The sequence below is a fragment of the Dermochelys coriacea genome, chromosome 7 (genome assembly GCF_009764565.3).
Source record: "Dermochelys coriacea isolate rDerCor1 chromosome 7, rDerCor1.pri.v4, whole genome shotgun sequence".
In the NCBI taxonomy this organism is placed as follows: Eukaryota; Metazoa; Chordata; order Testudines; family Dermochelyidae; genus Dermochelys; species Dermochelys coriacea.
The window spans coordinates 114,223,767-114,239,622 of NC_050074.1; the positions used below are offsets into that span (position 1 = coordinate 114,223,767).

Here is a 15,856-nt window from a genome sequence, read left to right on the forward strand (position 1 = left end):
TTCACCTTCATTTCAGTTCATACCAGGAACTTGTTTTATTTTGGATGAGTTAACTCCCTTCAGCATCCTCTTCCCCTTAGCCCAAGAGAGGAGTTTTATTGTAAATGTCCATGGCTGTTACAGCTCACGTTTAAAGATGAGGGTTTGTCATAATATCCCATGTGAATATCTGTGACTAATATAGTTAGTCTGGGCAGGTAGAATGAAGTACATTATTACTAAGTGAAGCATGTCCTTAAATGTGGCAAGTTACCTTTCTTTGTTCCCCAGATGTCTCCTTGTATTAGGAGGACTAAGGACTGTGGAGGTTGCCAGATCCATTAAGATATCTCATTAAAATTTCAGGATTCCATCTGAAATTATGATGCTCTCTGTAAATCTTTCTAATTGAGATCCATTTTGCTCCTGCTCTTCTTAACCTGCCCAGGTTCATTGTGTTCCCATCAGAGCCCTGTGTATCCCTTTCTGTTTTCCATCCATATCAAATCTCCTCTCCTCTTAGCAAGGAGAACTGGATGGAACTGGGTGCCTTTTCCTAATCAAATAGGGTTACTTCTAAATGACAAGAGGTTACTTCTTCTTAATAAACCAGGACTATCAATCACACCCCAGTCTCTAGCATGAGAGAGAGAGATCACTGGGCTGGCCAAAAAAGGTTCAGATATCCTAGGGTTTTTTAACCTAAATGCAGAGAGTATTAAAATGTGGAGAGAGAAAATCCTCTGACGAGACTGTTTGGCTGGTATGGTGAAGAGATTGCAGGGCAAACAGGTGAAAGGGAGGCAGCAGATCTTGAGACTCAGTGAGTCTCTCCCCACCTCCTTACTAGTATAAATAGGTTCACTGGAGCACCTCCATCTCCACAAGCCTTAGTATGCTCTCTTGGTGCCCCTGGCAGCCACCGCTTCTACTTATAAGAGCCTTAGTAGGAGTGGCAGGTCCAGAAGAGCCTAAATGTGGTTCTCAATCCCCTGACTCTCTCTTAGAGTTAGCTGTTCTTTTCGGTACCTGACGGTCCTGTTTAGCTAGTCTGAGCCAAACAAGCAGCCTCATACTTCTGGGAGAGAAGGAGAATGGGAGAATTGATGCTCAAAGCATCCTAAAGTTTCCTGGAGTGGGGGCAGGAATCCCAGCTGTCTCCCAGAGCCTGTAAGGTGAGCGGGGGGGGGGGGGCAGGGGCAGGGGAAGGAGGAGGGAAGGGGTGGCAAAACTAAGGTAATCTGGCTTCTTTAATTCTGAATTTCTGTACTTTCAAATGATTGTTTCCTCATATATTTAACCTTTATTGTAAATTTCATGGATTTTGACGGATGCTTTTTTTTTTTTTAAACTACAGCGTTCTTTGAAGAATTTTGACTTTTACGTTACTGATATTCTGGATGGAGCCATTCATGGTTCCATAAGAAGTTAAAGGCAGGGTTCTGATTTGTCCTTAAAATAGGACTAAACTTGCCCTGTTAAACACTTGAAATATTGTCACCTTTCAGTAAGACTGGGTCACATTGCTTTTCATGGACAAAGTGTGCGTGCGTATGTGTGTGTGATGTGCTCAAACTTAACTAACCTTATCAAAGTCTTGTTTTGACTGGGAAAAATATGTGCACTGTGGCTAAGTTGCATTTTCTGCAGGAAGCACACGTTTCTCTATTAAGAGAGATGGTGTGGCCTAGTGGAAAGGGGACTGGACTGGAAGACAGGAGGTATGGGTCCTAGTCCTGGCTCTGCTACTGACATGCTGTGTGACCTTGAGCAAATCACTTCACTTCTCTGTACCTCTGTTTCCCCTTCCAGCTTTTGTCTTGTCTATTCAGACTGTTAGGTCTTTGGGGGAGGTATTGTGTTGAGTATGCACGTTTACAGCTTCTAGCCTAAAGGGCCATGATCTCATTTGGGGTCTCTAGATGTTATTGCATTACACATGGTTAGTTGTTGTTGGTGGTTGCTTATCAACCATAATGATATATTAAAATCACTTGTGGATTATTTTTTTTAAATAGAGGTGTGTGGGATGGGGTGTTTATTTTGGGATGGAGATATTGGTTATGGAGAGAGGGTGTGTCAGAGGCACATCTGCAGGAGGAGTCAAATCCCACCATTTGTGGGTATTCCGCAATCCCATCACTTAGAATAATGAAAATTTGTCAGTCCAATCCAAATATATAATAAGGATCAGTCATAACCTGATAAAGTCATCTAGCCTATTGCCTTAAGGATCTCTCTAGATTGCAAAACTGTCTCTTTGAGGTATTTACTAAGTAAGGGTTAGTGCTGTAATGGGATATATAAACCATGGCTCTTGTGAACTTGCAAGCTCTAGGAAGACTGAAGAAATTGGCTCTGTTTCCTGACAATTTACTGATTGATGCAAAGTTTGCCTCAATCTATTCTGCTGTGGAGTAAATAAATTGTGCCTTTCCTGAGAGTGGTTGGGCCAGCTAATCAAATAGTCACACAGCGGCTTCCCATCAGGCAAAAGGCCAAATTCTGCTCTGCATTACACTGGTGTAAGTATGGAGAAAGTCCACTGAAGTCAACAACGACTCTATTCAAGTAAAGGGCCAGAGTCTGTGCCTGTGCTGAGCGCTCCGTATTGCACTTGTATCAGAGGACAGAAGATGTGTTGCTTGGCTATGTTGCAGATGTGGTTAGATAGGAGTAAACTGGCAGCGTGGGATGTGCTCATGAGGAACTGGAGCCAGGAAATGCTGGTTAGCAAAGCCCTAGAATGTTGAAACTAGAGACTGATGTGCTGCCTTCTAAGGGCACTGGACTATTGCAAGTGCTGTGGAGCAGTTTCATGATACCCCCATTGACCTTATTTTTTTTCCTCTTGGCAGGCACAGTTAAGCCAGGACAATAACATAGTGGGTCACCTTCCATCTAAGTGCATGGAGGATTTTGTGTTTGGAGAAAGGAGGCATTTGCCAAAGACAATCGTTTATAGAAGTATCCGATGAAGTGAGCTGTAGCTCACGAAAGTTTATGCTCAAATAAATTTGTTAGTCTCTAAGGTGCCACAAGTACTCCTTTTCTTTTTGCGAATACAGACTAACACGGCTGTTACTCTGAAATTTATAGAAGTATCGGCTCTTAATTGACTTATGCCATAAAATGGTTCAACTGTGGATGCCTGCAGCAGGTTTTGTTGTCAAAACTTTGTCTGCCTGGCTTTGAACCAAATGAAGATGCATGTTCAATTAGGGTGGGTTTTTTTGGATGTTATTTAACAAAATAGTCTCTTCCCCCCGTCCACCTCCCAGTTTCTGATTCGTGGGTCATCATTCCGTGGACAAGTGCTACAAGTCAGTTTTGGAGGAAATCATAGAAAAACATGCACTGGTATCTATAAACCATTGCCTCATCTGTAGGGAACGAGAGCAAGATAAAGGCTTTGAAAGCCAACTCTTCAAGTGAGAATAACAATCTAAGATCCTGCTTAACCAATTTATTTTTTTCTTTTTGAATGTACTGTTTTGTGTCCATGCATGGTCCTTTGTATATTAGTGGATTCAAACAGTTTGGATTCTTTGCAACAAGTATCTTTTTTTTTTTTAAATAGTAATTTAAAAATCACATTTTTTGTCTGAATGTTTGTGTGTGTGTTTGTGTTTCCAGAGTTGCTAGTTACTCGTCCTTGTTCTCCAGTTGGTGAAGTATTTGAATAGATTCTGAAAGGTTGGCAGGGGTCCCATTGTAGCCTAAAAATTGAAACAATGAGATTAAAAACAAAAACCACTCAGGCATAAAAGTGTAACGCATTTGACTTTTATTTACAATACCAGCAACTGATATTATATTCTTTCACTCAGGAGTAAATTACTTGGCTTCTGATCTCTCCAGTGTAATTTACTACAGTGTATGTTTTAAAGCAATTTTTACGTGCATGTTAAAGGCTAACTTTGCAGTTTTCTCTGGCTGGCTGATGAGGGATGGGGGAAATCCTTCCTTACAGCCATGGGTGAGATGAAATACAGCAGTGCTAATCTCTAGCACATGTGAGAAATGGGGGTAGTGGACTCGGAGAACAAAACTCCAGATACCAGCAGTTAGCTGTCAGCAGCTGCTAAAGTGGAAAATGAATTATAATTGTTGGTGCAAACCTTCAGAGAGTGTCTAAAGATCACAGCAAAGGGTTAATCGTAGCCATGTGTGTAATGCCTTCTGGCATTATATAGCATAGCAGAGCTAGTATTTATGAATGAAGGTCAGACATGCAACTTTCAAGCATAGGTGCTGGATCTGCAGGTGCTTGAAGTGGTTTGCATTATATACAGGGTTAACACTTTGATTCAATTGCTCTCTGCATCCCCACTATAAAAATTGTTCCAGCATGCCCTGCTTTCATGACCAACTCTGTTTAAAAAAACAAACAAACAAAAAACCCCACAATATTTTGTAAAAAACAAAGCTAGGTTGAATTGCAGCCCTAATTGCTCTGATGTGTCAGAAATGTGAAATGGTGCACAATATGTAGGGGCTCAAAGGTTTTATCCCATCTCCCCAAAGTGAGAAGCCAATGCTATTATTAGTAACACACTGACTCATAGAAGCAAGAATGCCAAATTGCTTGGGCTGTGTCCCTGCTGCACATGAGGGAGCTAACAATAGAAGCACAGCCTAGATGCATTAGGCAATAGGCATTTTTCCCCCATGCATTTCCCTACACGTTTTTTTATTTAAATAAAGACTTAGTTGAATAATATATACTACATCAGAGCTGAGAGAGGCTGGCTTATTTAATTTCTTTCTGTTCCGGGTGGTATATATACAAAACACTTTTTGAAATATTTGCAGTAAATAAAATCTATCACGGGCTGTATGTTCTGTTTCTCCAAGATGTATCATCTATCTGCCGTTCCGTTGGAAGGGTGCCTGCAGATGGATTATGTACGTTAGCTTTTTTCTCCTGAAGTAAAGGCTTTGGGAAGGAATTGCCTTATGGTGGCCTGAGATACAATCCAATTTCAGCTCTGCGAAGCCAGAAGTGTGGTTTAATTGTGTTTGTTACTGGGAACCAGGAATACCTGAGTTTTGAACCCAGGTCATCCATTGACTTCCTCTTTGAGCTTGGACAAATTGCTTAACTTCTTAGCCGTTTCTTCCTCTTTTTTTTTTTCTTTTCCCCCTCCCTTTTCCCCAGTTGTAAAACATGGGTGATAAAATTTACCTGCCCAAAAGGGGCATGGTAAGGATTAGTTAATATTTATAAAGTGATTTGTAGATAACTGCAAAGCATTATGAATAAAGCCCTTTTGAGAAGGAAAATAGATATAAGTACAGTATTGCCAATCTCAAATCATGGTCTCTTTTCCCCGTCCCCTGGAAAAAAAGTGAGATTGGCTTAAAATGAGGGTTTTTTAAAAGTATATTTTATATTTGTCTTCTGGTTTTTGAGCCACTAGGCATTGTTTTATTGTTATTTTTAGGCATTATGCAATAAATATGATTAAGGGCCAGCCAAGAATGGAGCCCCATTATGCTAGGTGCTGTACAAACACAAAGTAGCAGACATTTTCAAGCTTTTCTCCAAAATTTCACGGGCTGGAAACTTGCTACCTTTTTTTTTTTTTTAAATAAAGTCCAAGCGTCTCACCTAATAATATGACTCCAGAAGCTGGGGCTTCAGTGGAAAACAACAAATCCATGAGAATTTCTATGAAATTGTGAAAGGCTTGGGAACATTGTAAGTGCTTTATTATTTTATGACATCAACTTAATGACCATCCTAAAACCACTGCTTAGTTAGTGCAGGGAGACTGGTCCTTGGGAGACTGAACACTGGAAAACCAGACCAGTTTTATGTCAGGATTCAGCAGTGCTATATTGAATGGACAGAGGTGCGTGTGTGTGTGTGTGTGTGTGTGTGTGTGTGTGTGTGTGTGTGTGTGTGTTTTGGAGAAATTTACAGGTAGCCTCATTGTTCAAGACATCAGTCTTTTCAGTTTTTTGAGCACTCATGATCTTTTTAATTTTTTTTTAAAGACGGGAATAATAAGAGGATTTGGAGCTTATACATATTGTACCTCCAAAGCAGATGAGTGACCCAGATTCATGCCAAGAAATGTCACTTAGTGAACATTTTCACTTTTACTCCCAAACCTAGTTGCTGTCTAGAGAAAACACTCTGGGTTTTTTTAATGTTTGACTATTTTTTTTTTAACAGCATCCTTCAGAGAGAAGGCCAATGTGCGCAGTCTCATTTGACTATTTCATTGTGTGCTGTGGTGGAAAGACATTAGGAGAACGTCACAGAGCCTTTTTGCTTTCTGGATATTGACATTTATGTCTGTTTTATTAACATTTATATCTGTTTTAAAATGAAAACAGAAGTGGGTAAACAGCACTCCATCAAAGAAAGTCAGCTCTGCTGCCATTGCCCACTTGTTAAATTTCCAATCACCTTTGTGCTTCCTCACACCCTTGGGAGGAGAAAAGAAAAGGAGTACCCGTGGCACCTTAGAGACTAACAAATTTATTTCGTGAGCTGTAGCTCACGAAAGCTTATGCTCTAATAAATTTGTTAGTCTCTAAGGTGCCACGGGTACTCCTTTTCTTTTTGCGAATACAGACTAACACGGCTGCTACTCTGAAACCTTGGGAGGAGGTCTCCAAAATTCAGGAAACGAATGCATTATCCTCTTTCAAAACTATCCTTAAGACTTCCTTTGCTGTGATGCCTACAAAAAACTTGCCAACAGTTAAGCTGTTGGTATGCTGAGACCACGCCTGTCATGCTGACCAATATTGTTTTATTGTTTCTTTGTACTTCCCTGTCTGTCGGCATCCATCTGTTGTCTCTGTTCTTATATATAGATTTTAAGCTCTTTATGACTTTTTAATCTGTTTATACCGAACCTAGCACAATGGGGTCCTGGTCCATGACTAGGGCTCCTAGACACTAAAATAATACAAATAATCAGCACTTTTCCTGTATTCATTTTAGGTTCCATTCAGGCTCAGTTTGGTTCAAATGAAAAATAAGCTAGTGAATATCAATTTTGCAATTTAAACAGTTCCCCAGGCATTCCTCAGTGCTCCTCACTTGCAATCTGTTCTCTGTCACTTGGGGGATAACTATGTTGCCAGTGCTATACTGCTTGGCAAGGAGAAGTGGAAGGTGGTGTCAGTGACTAGAGATTAGGGACGGTGGAATTTTGCGTTTGTTACGCAGCAGCTGCCTCAGGTTGTTTCAGCACAAGGGGCAGAGTCCACATGCACGGAATGAACTGGCACTAGTAACAGGAAAAGGGACAGAGAGGGAGAGAGTGAGGAGATAGGAGGCACAAGAAGAGACAGTGACAAGCAATCAGACTGTATCAGATTTTGTGGAAAATCTGACCAAGGAAAATATGCGTCTGGAATAAGCTGTCTCCTGCGCCCCCCGTCCCTTTTTTTTTCTATCCCAGCCAAACATTGCTGGAAGGAAAGTGTGCATATGTAAATTACTTCAGTTAATCCTTGCTGTCTCTGCTACAAAGAGGACTCGTTTGCGATGGTGAAAGAAAAAGGTAATTTACGTGTATTGATATGTCAGTCATGATCGTCTAAGGTTTAAACCTTCCAGTGTAGAGTTAAAGTTGTTGTTGGTTGGCTATTTTTTTTCCTCTTTTTATCCTTGTGCCAATAACTGCAGTGAGCTGCATTAAGTATTTTTGCATCTATTTCCCCTGCCGTAGGGTTTGGCGTGAACCACATTTCAGATTGTTTTTTTTTTTCTTGGTAAATGCTTGTTTGTAAATGTTACCTGACTTGCATTTTCTATCTACTGTTTTATTGTGTTTTTATATAATTCCTGGAGTCTTTTTGCCACCAAATGAGTTACATTAAAAAGTAAATGGAATATTGTCATAGCCAATAAGCCCTGGACATGAAGGAGCATGTCCTCATAGTATGTTTTTTGTATAGAAATGGGCTGTTTTGTAAAGGATTGCTTTTTGTTGTTGTGTCTGGACTCTGCAAGCTGTAATTGATTATTGTAATTTAATTATCTTAAATCACCCCTTAAAGCTGCTGCTCAAGCAAAAGACAGACTTGTAGTAGGAGAAATCAGGGAGTTGGCCAAGGAGTCATTCATTTCAGTAACACAGGTTTGTCTCTCTTGTTGCATTACAGTGATATGAAATGTAATCTAAACTCAGATATGACTCACGGATTGGAGCTAATTTTGAAATTTAATATTTTAATAGGTGGATTCATAGGCAGTATCACGAGGCCTAAAGGCAATCTCTGCATACCACAAAGAGAATCTATGTAATTTATCTCTGCTTATAAATCTCAGTAAAAAGCAGGCTGGACAGAACGTAATGAAGGAAAGGGGTGTAAGTGTCAAATTAGGTTAATAATTTAGTAGATTTTTACCTCTAAGCCTTAGCTGAAAACTGGTTGAGGTGACGAATAAAATGAATTGAGTGACCTTAACCTGGTCTGTCATGGGCATGCCAAACCACTGAACAGTCTGGCATAGTTCTGGTCAATTGACAGTCCCTGCTTAAGTGAAGCCCAAGTCTGGCATCACAAGTATTGTCTGTTGTTCAGGTTTGAGGTATGTTACTATCAGCCTCTCTGTAGCATTAGTAAGTCACAGATGATCTAGTCATCAAATCCCACTTGGGTCAGCTCAGCCCTTCACCCCTTCCAGCAGAGGTAAATGAAGTATTGTGGAGATTGGAGATTGAAATTAAACTTTAAAAACTGAGGTGCTGTCTGGTCTAAAGATGTAGAGTGCTTTTTCGTAGAACTTTCCCTTTTGATGACTAACATTTCCCACCTCCATTCCACTGATTCCCAGGTAGCTGGACTCTCCAACTTAGATGTGTTTGCATTTTGTGAGCTGCGTAAATACAACTTGATGCCCTGGAATGACCAACCCTTAAATTTGTATGAAAGAGAAGTGGAAGGCGAACCTTAGTTCTGACCTTAGTATCTATGAATAGAAGGAGAATGCAGTATTGGGTATTATGCTGAAAATGTCCCATAGTCTACTTTGGGAGAAAATCAAGAGACTTAAATTCTAAAATCCAATGTAATGTTTTATCAATCTTGTTCGTGCTATTTTAAAATACCTAACATGCATTATTTGAGTTTTAGACTAAAACAAGGGCTAAATGGTCTTTTCTGAGTCCATATGACCAGCTGCCACTGATACCTCACTGTTACAGATTGCAAACAGTCAGTAGCCCTTAGTATCTTTCCACATTTTCCCCCATTATTTTTCTGCCTTACTATTTCAGACAGATACTCCCACTACTCCTTCCCCCACTTCATCCAGGACATCAGGAGTTGCAGCTACTTTGGAGCTGATTCAAATGCCATTCTGTAGTGTTGCTTGCTTTTGAGATGACATGCTAGTGTAGTGCAGCTGGTATCCTCTCTTCCAGCTTCTGCATGAGTCGTCCTCTCTTTAGCGTGCTTAAAATTCTGCCTGTCTAATGCCTGGGAACCTAATGGTGGTTCATAAACATGCTGGCCAGGAACTGGAGGGGCTGGTTTCAGCTAGAAAAATGCAATCCCAATTCACTGACGAGTGAACCAGTTAGTAATGGTTTATATAAAATTAGCATGCTTCATTATGTTCACAGTGTAGAATGATTTCAGTGTGTGTCTTGTCAACTCAGATATGTGCATGGAAAAATGAAGCTTTTTTGTTGAAGAATAGCCACTCTCAGGTCTGTAATCGAGTGACCTTCAAAGCTTCAAAAACAGACTCCAACGAGAGACTGCTGAATTGGAATTAATTTGCAAACTGGATACAATTAACTTAGGCTTGAATAGAGACTGGGAATGGATGAGTCAATACACAAAGTAAAACTATTTCCCCATGTTATTTCTCCCCCCCACCCTACCCCCCACTGTTCCTCAGATATTCTTGTTAACTGCTGGAAATAGCCTACCTTGCTTGTCACCATGAAAGGTTTTCCTCCTTCCCCCCCCCCCTGCTGCTGGTGATGGCTTATCTTAAGTGATCACTCTCCTTACAGTGTGTATGATAAACCCATTGTTTCATGTTCTCTGTGTGTGTATATCAATCTCCCCTCTGTATTTTCCACCAAATGCATCCGATGAAGTGAGCTGTAGCTCACGAAAGCTTATGCTCTAATAAATTTGTTAGTCTCTAAGGTGCCACAAATACTCCTTTTCTTTTTGCGAATACAGACTAACATGGCTGCTACTCTGAAACCTGTCACAGTATTCAGTAACTGATAAAACAACTTACGGATGCTTCTCAATCAGTATCTGCTTTTCAGAATATTCACCGGTCACACCACAACTTAAAATCCCTACTGTGGAGTGTAACTAGTGTATTAGTTTTGAATCCAGTTTGGTAATATATTTTTCTAGCTAGGAGCTGGCCTATTGAACTAGACTAAGTGTTACAATGTTGAGGTTTGAGACTGAATTTTGAACTTGAGGCCAAGATCCTCAGCTGGTATAAAATGGCCTAGCTCCAATAAAGCAATGCCAATTCACAGCAGCTGAGGATTTGCCCTGAGTCTTGATGTCTTGGCCAACAGATTCTGGGAGTATCCATGGGTACAACTCCCATTCTTACTTGAATGGTAAATGCCAAAAGATGAAGGGAGGAGGTGACCCTAATGGTATTTTAACTTCCCATAGGGATCGTAAGTTATGTGGGGCAGACTCAGGGGAATGGAACTATGCCTTGATAGGCCAGAGTTTTCCTCTGGAATGACAGTGCTTGATTGAAAAGATGGAAGTTTGATGGAGACTTTAACCCTCAAGTGCTCATCTCTTCAGCCTTAAGATTTGTGCCTGTCCTGCATGAGGTACCTCTGGGTCTCTCTGTGTAATGGTAGGCACAGGTGTCTGGAGGGCTCAGGATGCCTTAAGTTGGGGGTGGAGTGTGTGTGTCAGGGAGTCCCAGCCAACCAAGCATCACAGAAAAAATCATATATTTTAGCAAAACTTTAATAAAATTTCCATTTGCAATTTGCCCTTTTTGTCTCGTAAAATATTGCAGGGAAATATGCAGTGCCCTGTTGGTTGAGGTGGTTGTTGCCAAGTTAATTCATTAAGTTCATGGTCAAGAAACTTCCTTGATGCTGACTGTGTCCCCAGTCCTGCCTTCTTTTCTATCCACATCTCCCATTGCAGTTATTTATGCCAGTACCAGAATTGAAGCACTTTAGATGAGATTACTCTTGAAGACCACTCAAACTTCAGGTTGTTCATGGAAAGCATCTTCTTGGTCACTTAAGACCTTGCATGGAACAAGGTCAAGGTTACAGAACAATGTGTCCATTTAGTCCTCCTTGAGTGCACCTCTCTGGTGACAGGTTTTGCCACCTTCACCACCCTCTGAGTGTAATCAAGAGGACTTAGCACTCTTAGAATGGGTCTCCAGGCTGAAGCCCTCTAGTTTACCAACCATGATAAGAAGACAAGCCCAGTTGTGTTTGGCACCTGTTACCCATTTTCCTCCAGGAACCTGTGACCACCAACTGATTTACAGTAACTCAAACAGAGCTTCTTCAAAACAAAATTTTTATTCACCCACAACTCCATAGCAAGCAGAGACAAGGGATAAAACAACAAAATGCCTATATATCAGGTCTTACATTAACTTTATTCTTTCCTTGCAAGTTTTGGGTATGTTCCACTCAACCCAGTCATCCCTATTCCTGTCCTGGGAGAGAGACAGTCCCTGCAGCATCCTCTGTATTCCTGTATTCCAGAAATTCACCTCCATCTGCTGCTTGCTCACTTTCTCCTGCCCCCACCCCCCCTTTCTTGTCTCTGCAGAGTTTTTAGTGGTTTAATGTTCCTTTGTTCATACGCCCTGATCTGGGAAGAATAAGTCTTGCTATGCCGGCTGGAGCATTTCCCAATTAATAACTCCCCCATTGTTTCTCAAGGAACCGTAGTATTCTCTCTGGTTGTACCTTGTTATAGTTTCCTGTTTGTTTTCCCCATCAGCTTCCTTCAATTTAATTCCATGCAGTCAGGCAGTATAATATCAAACAGTAAAATGAGTTGCATATGATGTTAAGAAAAAATACTAATAGTTTCCTCTTCCACAAGCACATTTTATACCTGTGCTCCAGGGACTTTCCAGGTGTAATTCATAAGTTGATTAATGGATTCCAAGGCCAGAAGGAACAATGATTGTGATCATCTTGTCTAACCTCCTATGTAACACAGGCCATAGAACTTCCCCAAAATAATCCCTAGAGCAGATTTTTTAGGAAAACAGCCAATCTTGATTTAATAATTGTCACTGATGCAGAATCCACCATGACCCTGGGTAAATTGTTCAAGGGGTTAATTACCCTCACTGTTAAAAATGTAAACCCTCTTTCCAGTCTGAATTTGTCTACCTTCAGCTTCCAGTGATTGGACCATGTCCTACCTTTCTCTGCTGCATTGAAGAGACCATTATTAAATATTTACTCCCCACGTAGATACTTACAGATTGTAATCAAGTCACCCCTGCACCTTCTCTTTGTTAAGCTAAATAGATACACTCAAAGAGCTCAATCACAATCGAGATGTTGGTTTTGAGTTATGGATATGGGTCCTGCCTCTTGGTCCTCTTTCTCCACCCAAACAGCCAGGATGATTGCAGCCAGGGTGTTGTCACTGACAGTTTAATAGTTGGATTTTTGTGGGTGAACAGTCTGTGTAGTCTCTTGACACTGGAGACTGCATCCCCAGTTGATCTGGCAGACTCTGATTTGGTGGAGGTTTGAGGAGCTATATTTTCTTTTTCACTTGTGGCTTATGCTGTGTCAAATTTAGGCCTGTTTTAATCTGTGGGTTTTGGGTTTTTTACGCTGCTGGATCTGCTCATGGAGGTCTCAATAGACACATTTTATAAATATGTGAAACTAATGTATGTGAAAAGGTGGGCTTGTGGTTAATGTAGTATACTGAGAGATGAGGGTTCAGTGTCTGGCTCTATGATAGATTTCCTGATCTGGGGGGAAGTCACTTAATTGGTCTGTTTGGCTTCAGTGGCTCATCTGGATATTATCCTCCTTTGGATATTAACACTTCCTTTGTCTGTTTTGTCTATAAGAATTTTCTTTGGGGCAGAGAATTACTCTGACTGTGTGTGAGCAAAGAGAGATATCACCACCACTTATAATAATAATAACTGTACCCTAACATAACAGACATCACTTCAAACACTGTAATACCTTACTAACAGTTAAAAAGCAAAGTAAAATAATTACAGTTGTTTGTGTGTGTGTGTGTCTCTCTCTCGCCTTATGTATTTATCCTTTTAAAATATTATATTTAAAATTTCAGCTCTGATGAACAGCATTATGTGTTTTCTTAAACTTTTTTTTTTATAGGACTGATTTCACACTGTAGAATGAATGTTACCATCCTGAGAATGGGGCAACAGGCTTTGCACAATCCTGACATGTTTGATGGATTCCCATGTTTTCTGTAGTGGAATGCCAGGCATTCTCTCGCATCCCAGCTACGTGTTAAAGGGAGCTTGAGCAGATGCTGTGGAGAGATGTAGGAAAACAGCCATTTACATCAAGAAATTTGGAGTTGTGTTTTGACTAATGGGAGGGGATGACATAATGCTTTTAGTAATTGCATTTGAGACACCTACATTCATATGTTCAGTACAGTAATCTGCACTCTCTTCACTTTAGCTGGATTTCTTGGATGACACTTGAAAAAACTAAGGGCTTTATACATCCCTTGGCACTTCTTAAAAGACTAAAGTTTCAGGAAGGTGAATTTCTTCTTTTGTTTAAAATCAGTAATTAAAACAAAATTAAACTGTTGCTAAGAAATACTTTTCTGAGGGTAGCTAAGATCTCTGGTATGAAAGAACTTATTATTTTGGACCATCTTAGGTCTGTCAAATATAGGGTAGTCAGGAGTCATTTTTAGGATCAGTGCAAATCAGAAGAGGGAGGGTCTGTAGGGTGGCACTGACTGTGTTTAGTTCCCCTGGAGGAGAGAGTTGGAGTGAACAGTTTTTGTGTGTGGTCAGTAGCAATCCATATAGAATCCCTTTGCTATAATTAATATGAAAGGCTGCTCTCTGTCTGAAAAACTCTGCACTGACCATGTCGGTATCCCGTTAAGTGTGATTAGTCCTTACCCATTTGTTGAACTTGGGGATCTCCCGTGCTTATTTTGGGCCTGGTTGAGGTAAGCACATGCTTAAGCCCATCTCTGTTCAAAGCAGCATGTCTTTAAGTCTCATTGAACTCCGTGGGCTTTAAATTAATCACATGCTATCCTGTGCTACGCCTGTGCTATCCTGATCGGGGGTGTATGTGTGATTTTTTGCCTGTTTGTGTAGTTGTATATTTTTTGCTACTGCCTGCCCTCATTGTTACACATATTTAGAAAGTTAGCTGTATCCTTGCGTAACTGACGGAAATGATACAGATAATAGGTGGCACTTTTATGGCACTAATCGTACAGAGCTATAAACAGGAACAGTTTATTCCTCCCGCCACCCCAGTGATGCACATAATCCTATATTACTGTCCTCATTGTACAGAAGGAGAAAAGCGAGGCAGGGAGGTAAGTGACTTGCTCAAGGCTAAGAAGTTGGGATCAAACTATATAATATCAACCATTTATAAATGAAATGCTTTTTTTAAATTTATTTTTCTGGGTATAAATCCTCATTATACAATAGTGTGTGTGTGTGTGTGTGTGTGTGTGTGTGGTCTAATTGTCATGGTGCTGAAAACAGCCTGGACAACAGGCTGGCTGGCCAGATGTGTTGGTGTTCCCAGTGCTGCTCACTTCAGTTCAGCATCACTGGTCTAGGAACCCACTCCAGGGATTCTGTGAGTTGCTATCTGAACCTAGAGCCTGGTGCACATCAGAGGTTTTTTTGTTTGTTACTAATAGCATCTAGGGGACTTGCGCTGTTAGCTCAAGCAGAAGCAGGTTCTTTCTGCACTTAGCTCTGAAGGTCCAGCATTGAAATCTCTCTCCTGCTTCAAGTAGGGTTCATTATATTACAAATAATGCCAATTTTTAAAAAAAGTCCCTAGTATAGATAAGGAGTTACAGAGCTCTATAACTTATTTATTTAGTATTGAAGAACCACAAAACAAAAGTTGATAGCACAATTTATGAATTAGAGAAGCAGAAGTTGGTGTATTTTCTCCCCCTTTCCCTCCCTCCCTTTGTACGAGGTCATTTCCAAGAAGCATCAATGTATTTGGTAAGTCTGCTTTCTCAGCAGTCATCAGTATTTTCTCAGCATTTGTATATTTAAAACATCTCACTAAAAACGAATATGCTCTTTGGAGTTGGTGATATTTATTGTGCAAATGATATTGCATGTTAAGGTCTTTACTTTTACTTTGCAAATGTGCAAAAGATCCGTGTTTCAGGAAGGGCTGTTCATATGGCAGGGCCTGTAGAGTAAGCGTATTCCCTCATCAGTATTTCACACAGGAGATGGCTGCTAGGGGTGGTAGCCCATCAGGGGGTTATGTTGTTATCCTAGAATCATAGCAGTCTAGGAGTGGAAGGGACCTCAGTAGGTCATCTAGTCCAGTCTCCTGCACTCAAGGCAGGCCTATGTAATAACTAGACCATCCCTGACAGGTGTTTGTTTGACATGTTCTTAAAAATCTCCAATGATGGAGATTCCCCCTCCCACCCCCACGCAGCAATTTATTCCAGTGCTTAACTACCTTCATGTCCAACCTAAACCTTCCTTGCTGCAATTTAAGCCCATTGTTTCTTGTCCTGTTCTCAGAGGTTAACAAGGAGAATTTTTCTCCTTCCTCCTTGTAACAACCTTTTATTTACTTGAAAACTCTTTTGTTCCCTCTGTCTCCAGACTATACAAACCCATTTTTTTTCAATCTTTCCTCATAAGTCATGTTTTCTAGAA

At 40.6% G+C, this 15,856-nt stretch overlaps 1 protein-coding gene across 7 annotated transcripts in view; it reads left to right on the top strand.

Annotated features, from left to right (window-relative positions):
* ABLIM1 (actin binding LIM protein 1) overlaps positions 1 to 15,856 on the top strand; it is a 323,364-nt gene that overhangs the window by 105,600 nt on the left and 201,908 nt on the right. Inside the window, exon 1 of one of the 7 annotated variants that reach the window (XM_043518173.1) lies at positions 7,085 to 7,508. The exons of 4 other annotated variants lie outside the window; for them this stretch is intronic. In XM_043518173.1, the coding sequence (XP_043374108.1) occupies positions 7,493 to 7,508 (16 nt within the window). In that variant the 5' untranslated portion in view covers positions 7,085 to 7,492. Of the gene's footprint in view, positions 1 to 7,084; positions 7,509 to 15,856 lie in introns of those variants that run through there. 2 more of the 7 variants (XM_038409058.2, XM_038409055.2) reach the window with 2 other exon arrangements.